The sequence below is a fragment of the Helianthus annuus genome, chromosome 16 (assembly GCF_002127325.2).
Source record: "Helianthus annuus cultivar XRQ/B chromosome 16, HanXRQr2.0-SUNRISE, whole genome shotgun sequence".
In the NCBI taxonomy this organism is placed as follows: domain Eukaryota; kingdom Viridiplantae; phylum Streptophyta; class Magnoliopsida; order Asterales; family Asteraceae; genus Helianthus; species Helianthus annuus.
Genome location: NC_035448.2, coordinates 154,178,481 through 154,188,944, shown reverse-complemented (window position 1 = coordinate 154,188,944; position 10,464 = coordinate 154,178,481). Strand labels below are relative to the sequence as shown.

At 34.9% G+C, this 10,464-nt stretch overlaps 1 protein-coding gene across 1 annotated transcript; it reads left to right on the top strand.

Annotated features, from left to right (window-relative positions):
- The first annotated feature begins 3,112 nt into the window (after positions 1-3,112).
- LOC110915278 lies at positions 3,113-8,769 on the top strand. The gene is made up of 5 exons (XM_022159954.2): positions 3,113-3,410; positions 6,199-6,397; positions 6,944-7,012; positions 7,118-7,250; positions 7,360-8,769. Exons 1-5 carry the CDS (start codon positions 3,197-3,199, stop codon positions 8,569-8,571), a joined length of 1,827 nt encoding a protein of 608 aa, XP_022015646.1. The 5' UTR covers positions 3,113-3,196; the 3' UTR covers positions 8,572-8,769.
- The last annotated feature ends 1,695 nt before the right edge of the window (positions 8,770-10,464 follow it).

Genomic DNA, 10,464 nt, shown 5'->3' with positions numbered 1-10,464 from the left:
AAAGATAGTTTTATTGTAAGAAATTTTATAGTACGAATTTCCGCTGCGTCTTTTTAGTAAAAGCGTGTTAGGGTGTTACAATTTCGGACTTAATTCTCCCAATCGGATAACCTCTTCCCACAGGGATACTTTGAATGTAACTACCTTACCCGGTTCAAAATATAAATTTTGTTTTGGCCCCGTCCTAAATTTACGATTTTGCCCTCAGTTAAAAAAATACGATTTTGCCCCCAGTTTAAAATAAACTTATGGCTTTGCCCCCAGCTAGAGTCCTACCAAATTACTATTTGGTTCCAAGTATAAAATTACGATTTCACCCCCAGTTCAAAATAAAATTTTGGTTTTGCCCCCCAACTAAAAATTACAATCTTGCCCTCAGTTAAAATTTAAGATTTTGCCCCCAATTTAAAATAAAAAATGGGTTTCCCCTCATTTCAAAGTATTATTTCACCTCCATTTTTAAATTATGATTTATCCCAGCTAAAAATTGCAATCTTACCATCATTTTTTGTTGGGCAAAACTATGGTTGTGTTTTATTTTACTTGGTTTACTCAATTTAGTTTTTTTTTTTCGGGCCAAACAGTTGTCTTCCACTCGCTAATTGGTTCTGACAAATTATTGTTTTGCCCCTAACTCTAAATTACACGCTTGCCATCTTTTTTGTTATTTTTTTTATCATAACTATGGTAGTGTTTTTGTTTAATTGGTTGACTCGATGTATATTTTTTGAGATCGTATTATAAGTAGCATGTATAACTAACCGAAATAAAGACGTACATCTTATTAAACTAAGAAATATTCGGTTTAGCGCCCCGCAACGCGGGTGGCACATAACTCTAGTATATTAACAAAGCAATGATTTGAACAGTAAGTAGAAAAGCTTATAATAATAAAGAGTTAATTACATAGTTAGTCCCTGTGTTTTGCACAAAATAACATACTTAGATACTAATAGTTTAAAATCACCTTCTAGGGTATTAACTTTTCATTTTGTAACGTTTGGAGGTTTTAACTTCTAGGGTATTAACATAGTTAGTCCCTGTGGTTTGCACAAAATAACATACTTAGGTACTAATAAAATGTGATTTTAAACCTACAAATAACGTTAATACCTCCAAACGTTACAAAATGAAAAGTTAATACCCTAGAATATGATTTTAAACTATTAGTACCTAAGTATGTTACTTTGTGCAAACCACATGGACTAACTATGTAATTAACTCTAATAATAATATAGTTTTTTTAATTATTTTTATTATATTCTTTACTTTTTAAATTAGATAAGCTTATGTTAACTGATACTGGTATTGAAAATACCAATACGGTTATCGGTACATGAAGGTAAAAACCGACACCAGCCTGGTACAGAAAACACCAAAGTCGGTATCGAATTGATTTTGAAAATCTTTTAATTCGTAAAATTCGGTACTTCTACCCGGTACCATTTGTTCATCCCTAATCACGGGTGTCGTACGAACAACAACGGTATCGTGAAACTTTTTTTTGTTGATTTTCTTCGACTTTTAATGATTTTCTTTTTTTAGTTTCAGGGGTAGGGATGAGTTCGGTGCCAACCAATACTGAATCGGTACTGATATCGAAAATACCAGTTACGGTACCGGTATATGAAGGTAAGAAACGATAGCGAGCCGGTACTAGGAACGTCAAAAGTCGTACCGAATTGGTACTTCAGATCTTTCGGTTCAGGAAATTCGGTACCAGTACCCAGTATCACCTGCTTATCTCTGACCACAGGTTTCATACGAACAACATTATTACCATACAATTTTTTTGGTTGATTTTCTTTTGATTATCTTTTAGTGTTTTTTTTTTTCTATATTTTCTTTTTATTCTTGTCAACAGTTTCCGTGCGCAACGCGCTCGTAGTAATTTCAAAACACATGTAAACACAGACTAAGCAACAAAAGACGTTCGCCGCAACGTGGCGATAGTAAAAAACTAGTTTGATGAATAATGTAAGTGATTTTATGAAATGAGTTAGTAGCTTATAAATGGTTGCTTGTTCAGTTACGGTGTTATTGGTGTCTTAGGGTTGTTCATGAATCATGAGTCGAGTCAGGTCAAGCTGGGGCTCGATTTGGATTTGAAACCGAACTGAAAATTTAAGCTTGGGCTCGACTTGGTTTTAATCTGAGCTGGCTCGGCTCAGCTCGATTTTAATAAGAAAAATTAGTACATGGCCCTCAAAATTCAGTAGTTTAAAATATTATTCAATAGTTCAAAAGAACATATCCAAAATAAGTTAACCTAATATATTACAAGCCAAAATCAATTCAACACCACAAAATAAGTTTTAAATTTCAACAAAATACATTATTAGTTCATTGGCATGATATCAACCTTCAAATATGTCATAAATATCAAATTACACTTCTAAATACATGTGAATAATAATAATTTTTTGTAATATATTATAACGTTTATAAAAATAAAATATATTACAAGTAAAATAATCCGACTAAGCGAGCTAAACCAAGCCGGACCGGCTCGTTACGAGCCGAACAAGGTTCATTTTCTATCTGAGTCAGTTTCAAACATAACCATATTAAATGAGCTTTTTCCGAGCAAGCTCCGAAGCCTCCCCTACTAAACTATTTGGTAGAGGAAACACTCACAGATAAACGGTTAAAAAACCGACGTTACATCATCTGTCAACAAAAAAAGATAATGAGTTAAATGTCATTTTAGTCCTTTTGGTTTGGGACATTTTGTCAGTTTAGTCCAAATGTTTTATTTTTTGCCTGTGGGTCAAAAAAGATTTCACCGTTGCCATTTTAATCCACTGGGTTAACTTCATCCATTTTTTCTGTTAACGAGCAGGGCAATTCGGTAATTTTATATGGCCGAATTGCCATTCTAATTAACAGAATTACATATAAAATGACTGAATTGCCCTTCTCGTTAACAGAAAATATGGATGAAGTTAACTCAGTAGACTAAAATGACAACGATCAAAACATTTTTAGACTCATATACGAAAAATAAACCCTTTAACTAAACTTGTAAAATGACTCAAACCCTGGGTACTAAAATTACATTTAACTCAAAAATAATTGCACGAAGGGTTCATGGTTGAATCAGCTTATTTCCAACCTCAAAAATAAACCCTAGTCACCATATTTTCACAAAACCTCCGTCGTAGAACAACAGAGAGGCGTCTTCATTTCTCCACACATGGAACCGCCACAGCCATCATCTCCGTCGTCTAAACCCTGCGACGAATGTAAAACAAACGAGTTCAAGTACAAATGCCCCGGTTGCTCCGTACGGTCATGCAGTCTCCCCTGTGTCAAAGCTCACAAGCAACGCACTGGATGCACAGGCAAACGCCAACAGCTAACGGAGTTTGTTCCCCTTTCTAAATTTGACGACAATCTCCTTTTATCTGGTAAGTTTCTGATAAAACCCACTTTTTAATTTAACTCAATTTGAGCTTACTTCGTTTCGTTTACCCCAATTGCCCTAAACACAATAGTTGGATTAGGTTACGTGGATTGGTGTGTGTTTGGTAATTTTGCTTATTGAAGGATTAGAGAGGTATAATTACCAAACAAGCAATTTGATTTAGTAATATTTAGGCTTGGCAAAATGGGCGGGCCGAGTCAGAACGGGTTGATTTACAACAGGTTCAGTTTTGTTTAGGTCAGAACGGACTCGGATCAAAACAGGTTTGGGTCAAGAAATTTTGATACAACAAATAAGCATTTATATTTATCTTCTTTAAAAGTTAGTAAATTTGAAAGAAGATAGTTATAAATGTTTATTTGTTGTAGGGGTGTTCACGGTCTGGTTTTGATGGTTTTTAGCCAAATTGTTAGTAACAGTTTTTTTATTGTTTAAAACCGAAACCGAACCATTAAAATTTAAATTTAAAACCGAACCAAAGAAGATTATTATACTTAGCTCACATTCTAATGTAGAAAAGATATTGTCATATTGATTTCTTTATGGGTAAAGTTGGTTCAGATAGCATATTGAACTTGGAACAAAATATAAATAAGAGTTAACTGCCATTTTCGTCCCTGTGGTTTGGTGGAAAATGCCACTTCAATCAAAAAAAAAAAAAAAAATTGCGGCAGTTCCGTCCTCAACATTTTTGAAACGTGCCACTTCAGTCCAAAAAGATAACGCGCCGTTAAAAACGTTGAGGACGGAACTGGCGCAAGGCGTTATCTTTTTGGACTGAAGTGACACGTTTCAAAAATGTTGAGGACGGAACTGGCGCAAAAAAAAATTTTTGGACTAAAGTGGCATTTTCCACCAAACCATAGGGACGAAAATGGCAGTTAACTCTATAAATAATAATAACAACATATAGCACCGGTGAAATTAGACAGGCTGGAGATTTGGGAGCTACTGGTGTAAGAGAAATTTGGATGCAAAAAAAGTAGGCGGGCGTGTTTATGATATTGGGTAGCATAGTTATTGATAGCGCAGATAGCGTTCGCTATCGCGCGCTTCGTAGCGAAGCGCCAAGGTCTCGCAATCTATATGTAGCGACTGAATAGCGTGATTGTAGCGGGAATCCGACTATGAATTCCGGCTCCGGTGCTGTAACTTCTGCCGGAAACCTACCGGAAGTCAGGAAGAAGAGAAGAAGAAGAAGAAGAGCGGCTGCGGTCTGTGTGTTTAGCTTTTTAGGGTTAAATAACTTTTTGAATTTTAACCTTTAACCCCTCTATCTTTTCACTAGTTAACATATAGTCCCTAAAACTTGTGAAAATTTACATAAAAGTGTAAAAATAGTTTGTGTATTTTAACATTTAACCCCCTCTATCATCACTAATTTACATTTGATCCTTAAACTTCAAAATCTATACATAAAAAGTATAAAATTAACATTATATATATATATATAAAATTACAATTAGCTATTTTTTATTTCTTAAATTTTTAACTACCTTATCGCTAAACACAAAATAGCGGGCGCTATTTCGTCGCTATCGCTACGTAGCATATAGGTACCTCGTCGCCATTTGTCGCTATTCGCTATCGATAACTATGTTCGGTAGATGCTAGATATGTTCAGTTAGGTGTTAGTTCATTAGTGCAGGTAGCCCATTCATAAGTTTATTTTCTAATTCAATTAAGCTTAAATGTACAAAATAATTAGTTAATTATTTATATAAAACATCACATATCTAGAAAAAAACTAAAATTTATACGAATTTTACTGTCTGGTCTAATTTTAGGTATAAACCGTAAATCAAACCGAAACCGAAGACTGGTTTTGAGGTTTCAAACCGAACCATGAACACCCCTAATTTGTTGTATCAAATTTTCTTGACCTTTGTGTTTAACATTTTGAATCCAACTTATTTGATAAAGAAGCGTAAAAACCGTGATAGAGTGGGTTTGTGCTCGGTTATTGCTAGAATAAGTTGGACAAGATTATTGCAGAAACAATCATTGTAGGGGTATGATTTTTCTTTTTAAACTTAAGTGGAATGAATGCTCTTGCAAGCTATAGGTGTTATATATGCATATATACAAGAACAAGGGTTTGGTTGCAAACAAATGTCAAGATTGGCGTTAGGAAAGTAGATTGTTTCTTTTTCATTACTTTGTAGTTCAGCAGCTATCTAAATGCCATTTGTATTGATGTTTGAGATTCGAGATGGGATATGGTATAGCCCGTTCAAAATTTTGGTTTTCACTTTTCTGGTCCCTTTTTGATGGATGTATTCATATGTGAAGTTTGCGTTTAATAAAAACATTATGCATATGTATGGTTTAGTGATGCTGTTGACTTAAAAGTTATTGAGTAAACTTCCGTTTTGCTCCCTGTGGTTTGGTCACTTTAACGGTTTTGCCCCAAACCTTTAAAAATAGCCATTTTCCTCCAATAGTGAGCAAAATGGAAAAACAGACAATTTGGATGGAGTTAGAGGCGGGGAGCAAAATGGAAAAACCATAGCAAACTATTGGAGGAAAATGGCTATTTTTAAAGGTTTGGGGTAAAACCGTTAAAGTGACCAAACCACAGGGAGCAAAACGGAAGTTTACTCAAAGTTATTTCATTAACATGTTTTTGAAAATAATAATTTGAAGGAGAAATGTCGCACAAGTTGAAATATTGTTAGGCCTAGTTTGTGTTGCAAATATACAACATTATTTTCCGTCAGTTGAAATATTGTTAGGCACAATGGTTGTAATTCTTGTTTATTCACGTTCAGATTACAATATGCTTGAGGATGTGAAAAGAATAGCTGATTCCGCCAAGAGAAGGAGAGTAAGTCTATGTGGGAGTGACTACGGGATTCCGTTGCACCTTAAAAGCTTGATAAATGGTGCTAGGAGTCGGAGATTTAAATTGTTCTTTTTGCCAACTGGAATGTCAAAGAGACAAACCAACAAGACTTCTTTTAACAACAGGTTACCCTCTTTTTACATCAGTGCTCATACTTATACATAAAACTTTATTTATAATTATTTGAGTAAAATGCCATTCCCGTCCCTGAGGTATGGCCAGGTTTGGGACTTTCGTCCAAAGGTTTGTTTTTCCGCATCCGGATCCAAAAGGTTTGAAATCTTGCCGTTTTCATCCGGCTCGTTAACTCCATCCATTTTTCTCTGTTAAGTCAAGGGTATTTCTGTCTTTTTTGTTAACTTAAAGGGCAATTCAGTCTTTCTTAGGGGTTTCGGTCTTTTTACATAAAGTGAAAAAGACCGAATTGCCCTTTAAGTTAACAAAAAAAGACGGAAATACCCTTGACTTAATAAAGAAAAATGGATGGAGTTAACAAGCCAGATGAAAATAGCAAGATTTCAAACCTTTTGGATCCAGATGTGGAAAAACAAACCTTTGGACGAAAGTCGCAAAACTGGCCAAACCACAGGGACGAAAATGGCATTTTACTCTAATTTTTTAAACAAGTTATCGTAAATCAGCGTATAAATCGAAATTGATTTTGTTTACAGGTGGAAAGTCTTCTATTGGACAATTGAATGGCGCTTTCATTCAACGGATATTAAGTTAATTGACCATGGGTAAGCTTATTCACTATATAAATTATAAATACTCTTGTTGCTGCATATTGTATTCAATTTAAACTGTCGTTTACTTTCTAACAATTAGTACTTATGCTATTTCAGAGTTAATGAAAACTCGAATCTCTGTTCGGTTATTCAGAAACACTTAAAACCTGGTCCAACAAATCATCCATTGAAGCCGTTTTATCTTGAGCCCGTGGAATCTCTCAAATTTTATATTAGCAAATACCCAAAGGTTTCTATAAAAAATTCTTAATCCTTTTTTATATTGTTATCGTCGTCTTTTGTTAAATTTTTTTTTTTTTTTTTATACGAGATTGACCAATTGTAATATTTAAATGTAGAATCCAAGATCACCCGTTCGTGAATTGGACATAAATGCCCCCATACGCAAACAATTAGACAATTTAGTTATAATAGAGTATCCTGTTATTCACGTTTTCCTTCCGTCACATAGCCCTGATGTCCAAGTACTGAAACCAATAGTCAGTCAACAAGTGCAGCCCAAGACTGACCCGGTCAATGATAGTCAACCCGACGTTGACCCGAAAGGCGTGTTTTTCAAAGAAGAAGTAATCAAAGATCACGACTCCGAAGAGCCTCTTGTTTTGGATTTGACGGACAAATCAAACAGCAAAACAGAAACAAAAGACGACGGGGCTAATGTTATTGACAAGTCTCTGGTCAATGACAGTCAACCCGACGTTGGCCCGAAAGGCGTGTTCTTCAAAGAAGAAGAAATCAAAGATCACGACTCCGCAGAGCCTCGTGTTTTGGATTTGATGGACAAATCAAACAGCAAAACAGAGACAAGAGACGAAGGGGCTAATGTTATTGACAAGTCTCCGGTCAATGATAGTCAACCCGACGTTGACCCAAAAGGCGTGTTCTTCAAAAAAGAAGAAATCAAAGATCACGACTCCGCAGAGCCTCATGTTTTGGATTTGACGGATAAATCAAACAGCAAAACAGAGACAAAAGACGAAGGGGCTAATGTTATTGACAAGTCTCCGGTCAATGATAGTCAACCCGACGTTGACCCGAAGGGCGTGTTATTCAAAGAAGAAATCAAAGATCACGACTCCACAGAGCCTCTTGTTTTGGATTTGACGGATAAATCAAACAGCAAAACAGAGACAAAAGACGAAAGGGCTAATGTTAATGACAAGTCTCCGGTCAATGATAGTCGACCCGACGTTGACCCGAAAGGCGTGTTCTTCAAAGAAGAAGAAGTCAAAGATCACAACTCTGCAGAGCCTCATGTTTTGGATTTGACGGATAAATCAAACAGCAAAACAGAGACAAAAGACGAAGGGGCTAATGTTATTGACAAGTCTCTTGATTCAACATGCAATGATAACGTGCTCTCGGATTTGATGAATTTTGACTTTGAACCCGAGTTGGTTGATGTTTATTCCAGTCTCATCTCGGAAACAAACCCTGATGATTTTCTTGATTTTGATGGTTTGTGTGACGATTTGCCATCAAAAGAAGATAGTAAACTTGGAGATATTGAAGAGGAATTGGAGGAAGGGGAAATAGCGGATTCGGACTAGTCTTTAAGCGTTGGTGGACCCCATTTTTTGTTAATTTGGCAACTCGGTTTCGAAGGTTTTTGGCTTTTAATCTTGACAGTTATTGTAGTTGATGTATATGGAATTATGGAATGATGCATCAAAACTTTGGATAGTGAGAAATACGAAGATGCAAATTTTGTGGCTTATTGAATGTGATATTGTATAAGCTTTGATTTACTATTGTTTTACTTTGTATGATTCACATCTGCAGTAAAACTTTAACTTTGTTTATTTGGAAAAATGCTGAAAAAAACAGTTTATTTTTATTTTTAACTAGCAAGTTTGCTAATCTATACTATTTCATGATATGTTTGATGTGGGCAAAACTGGAATTTTACCTCCAAATTCACCATAACCACAATTTTCACTAGGAATATCATCCAAACTCTGAAGCATGTTTAATAGTGTTTTTCATCAGTAGTAAGTATTATTATAAAAATCTCACTCTAGGTCAAATCTTAAATTTCAAATGGGTGATGATTGACTCTTGGTGGGCCAATCCGGATGAAATGCGAGAGGACCTACTATTTTTCTCGCATTGCAATTGCAACCGATAGATTTGTAGCCTTCGGTGGATTTATCTTCCTTTGATCCCTCCTGTTAATATGTTATGTTGCTAATTAGTTATCGGCAGTCCCCAATGGCCATGATTTGATATCGATGTGGATTGCCATATCTCTTCCGATTGATTGTTAACACCTTTGCATTTTTCAGGTCATAGCGTTGATGATAACATACATTTTCACAGCCAAGTCGCTAAAGCTTCACCCACTTTGATTTCTCACTCAAAATGTTTAAATTATATTTTTACTTTTATTCTATTTTTGTTTTCAAAACCTCATAAATTAGCTTATTATATTTGCAATCGGGGTTCGACTTTAGATTTTTGAAACTTATTTCAATATACCGTGTTCAAATGTGAGTCATGTCCAATATAATCTCTTTTACATATGTACGGAGCTTCCGCCGTAACGCGTGGGTTCCCACTAGTAAATTTTAGATGCATAACCAATACTAAATCCTTTCAATTTAAGTAGCATTGAGAGTGATAATTTGTATGTACACTTGTTTTAAACTGTTGTTATAGGCAATGTTGCAGAAATCGGCCTAGCTGGCCGATTAATCGGCACCTAGGCGCTAGTCGGTGGGTTACTGCCTAAATTTAAGCTAGTCGGTCAAAAAAATCGGTTATGGTCAAAATTGATCAAAGTCAGTAAAAGTCGGACAAAATCGGTAAAAATCGGACTAATCGGGCCCATGTTTTTTGACCCAAAAAACCCAATTTTTGAAACCTGGCCTATGGTTTAAAGCCCAAATTTTAGTTATAAACCTATTTTAACATTTAAGTTTAGATATTTTAACATTTAACCCCCTCTATCTTTCACTAGTTTACATATAGTTCCTAAACTTTAAAATTTATTAATAAAAAGTATAAGTTATCTCCTAAACTTGTAAATTTATTAATAAAAAGTATAAAGTTATCTATATATATATATATATATATATATATATATATATATATATATAGAACAAGTATAATGTACTTCACGGCTTAACGTACGTTAACGTACGCGACAAATTTACGCACGTTAATATGAAAATCACGCACGTACAAAACTGATAAAACCTAATCACGCTTTCAGCAACTTGGATATAATCACGCATACATGTGTGTAATCACGCATGGGATTTTGATCAAATATATAATCACGCACGTTATAAACTTAATCACGCATGTTGTTTTTCGTCGCGTACGTTAACGTACGTTAAGCAGTTTTGTACGTTAACCTTTCTCTCTCTCTCTCTCTCTATATATATATATATATATATATATATATATATATATATATATATATATATATATATATAAAT

Excerpts from the sequence above, each read along its gene's own strand:
- LOC110915278 (XM_022159954.2), top strand. The coding sequence starts at position 3,197 with ATGGAACCGCCACAGCCATCATCTCCGTCGTCTAAACCCTGCGACGAA. Across the intron at positions 6,398-6,943 it reads AAGACTTCTTTTAACAACAG|GTGGAAAGTCTTCTATTGGA; the intron begins GTTACCCTCTTT and ends TTTTGTTTACAG. Across the intron at positions 7,251-7,359 it reads ATATTAGCAAATACCCAAAG|AATCCAAGATCACCCGTTCG; the intron begins GTTTCTATAAAA and ends ATTTAAATGTAG.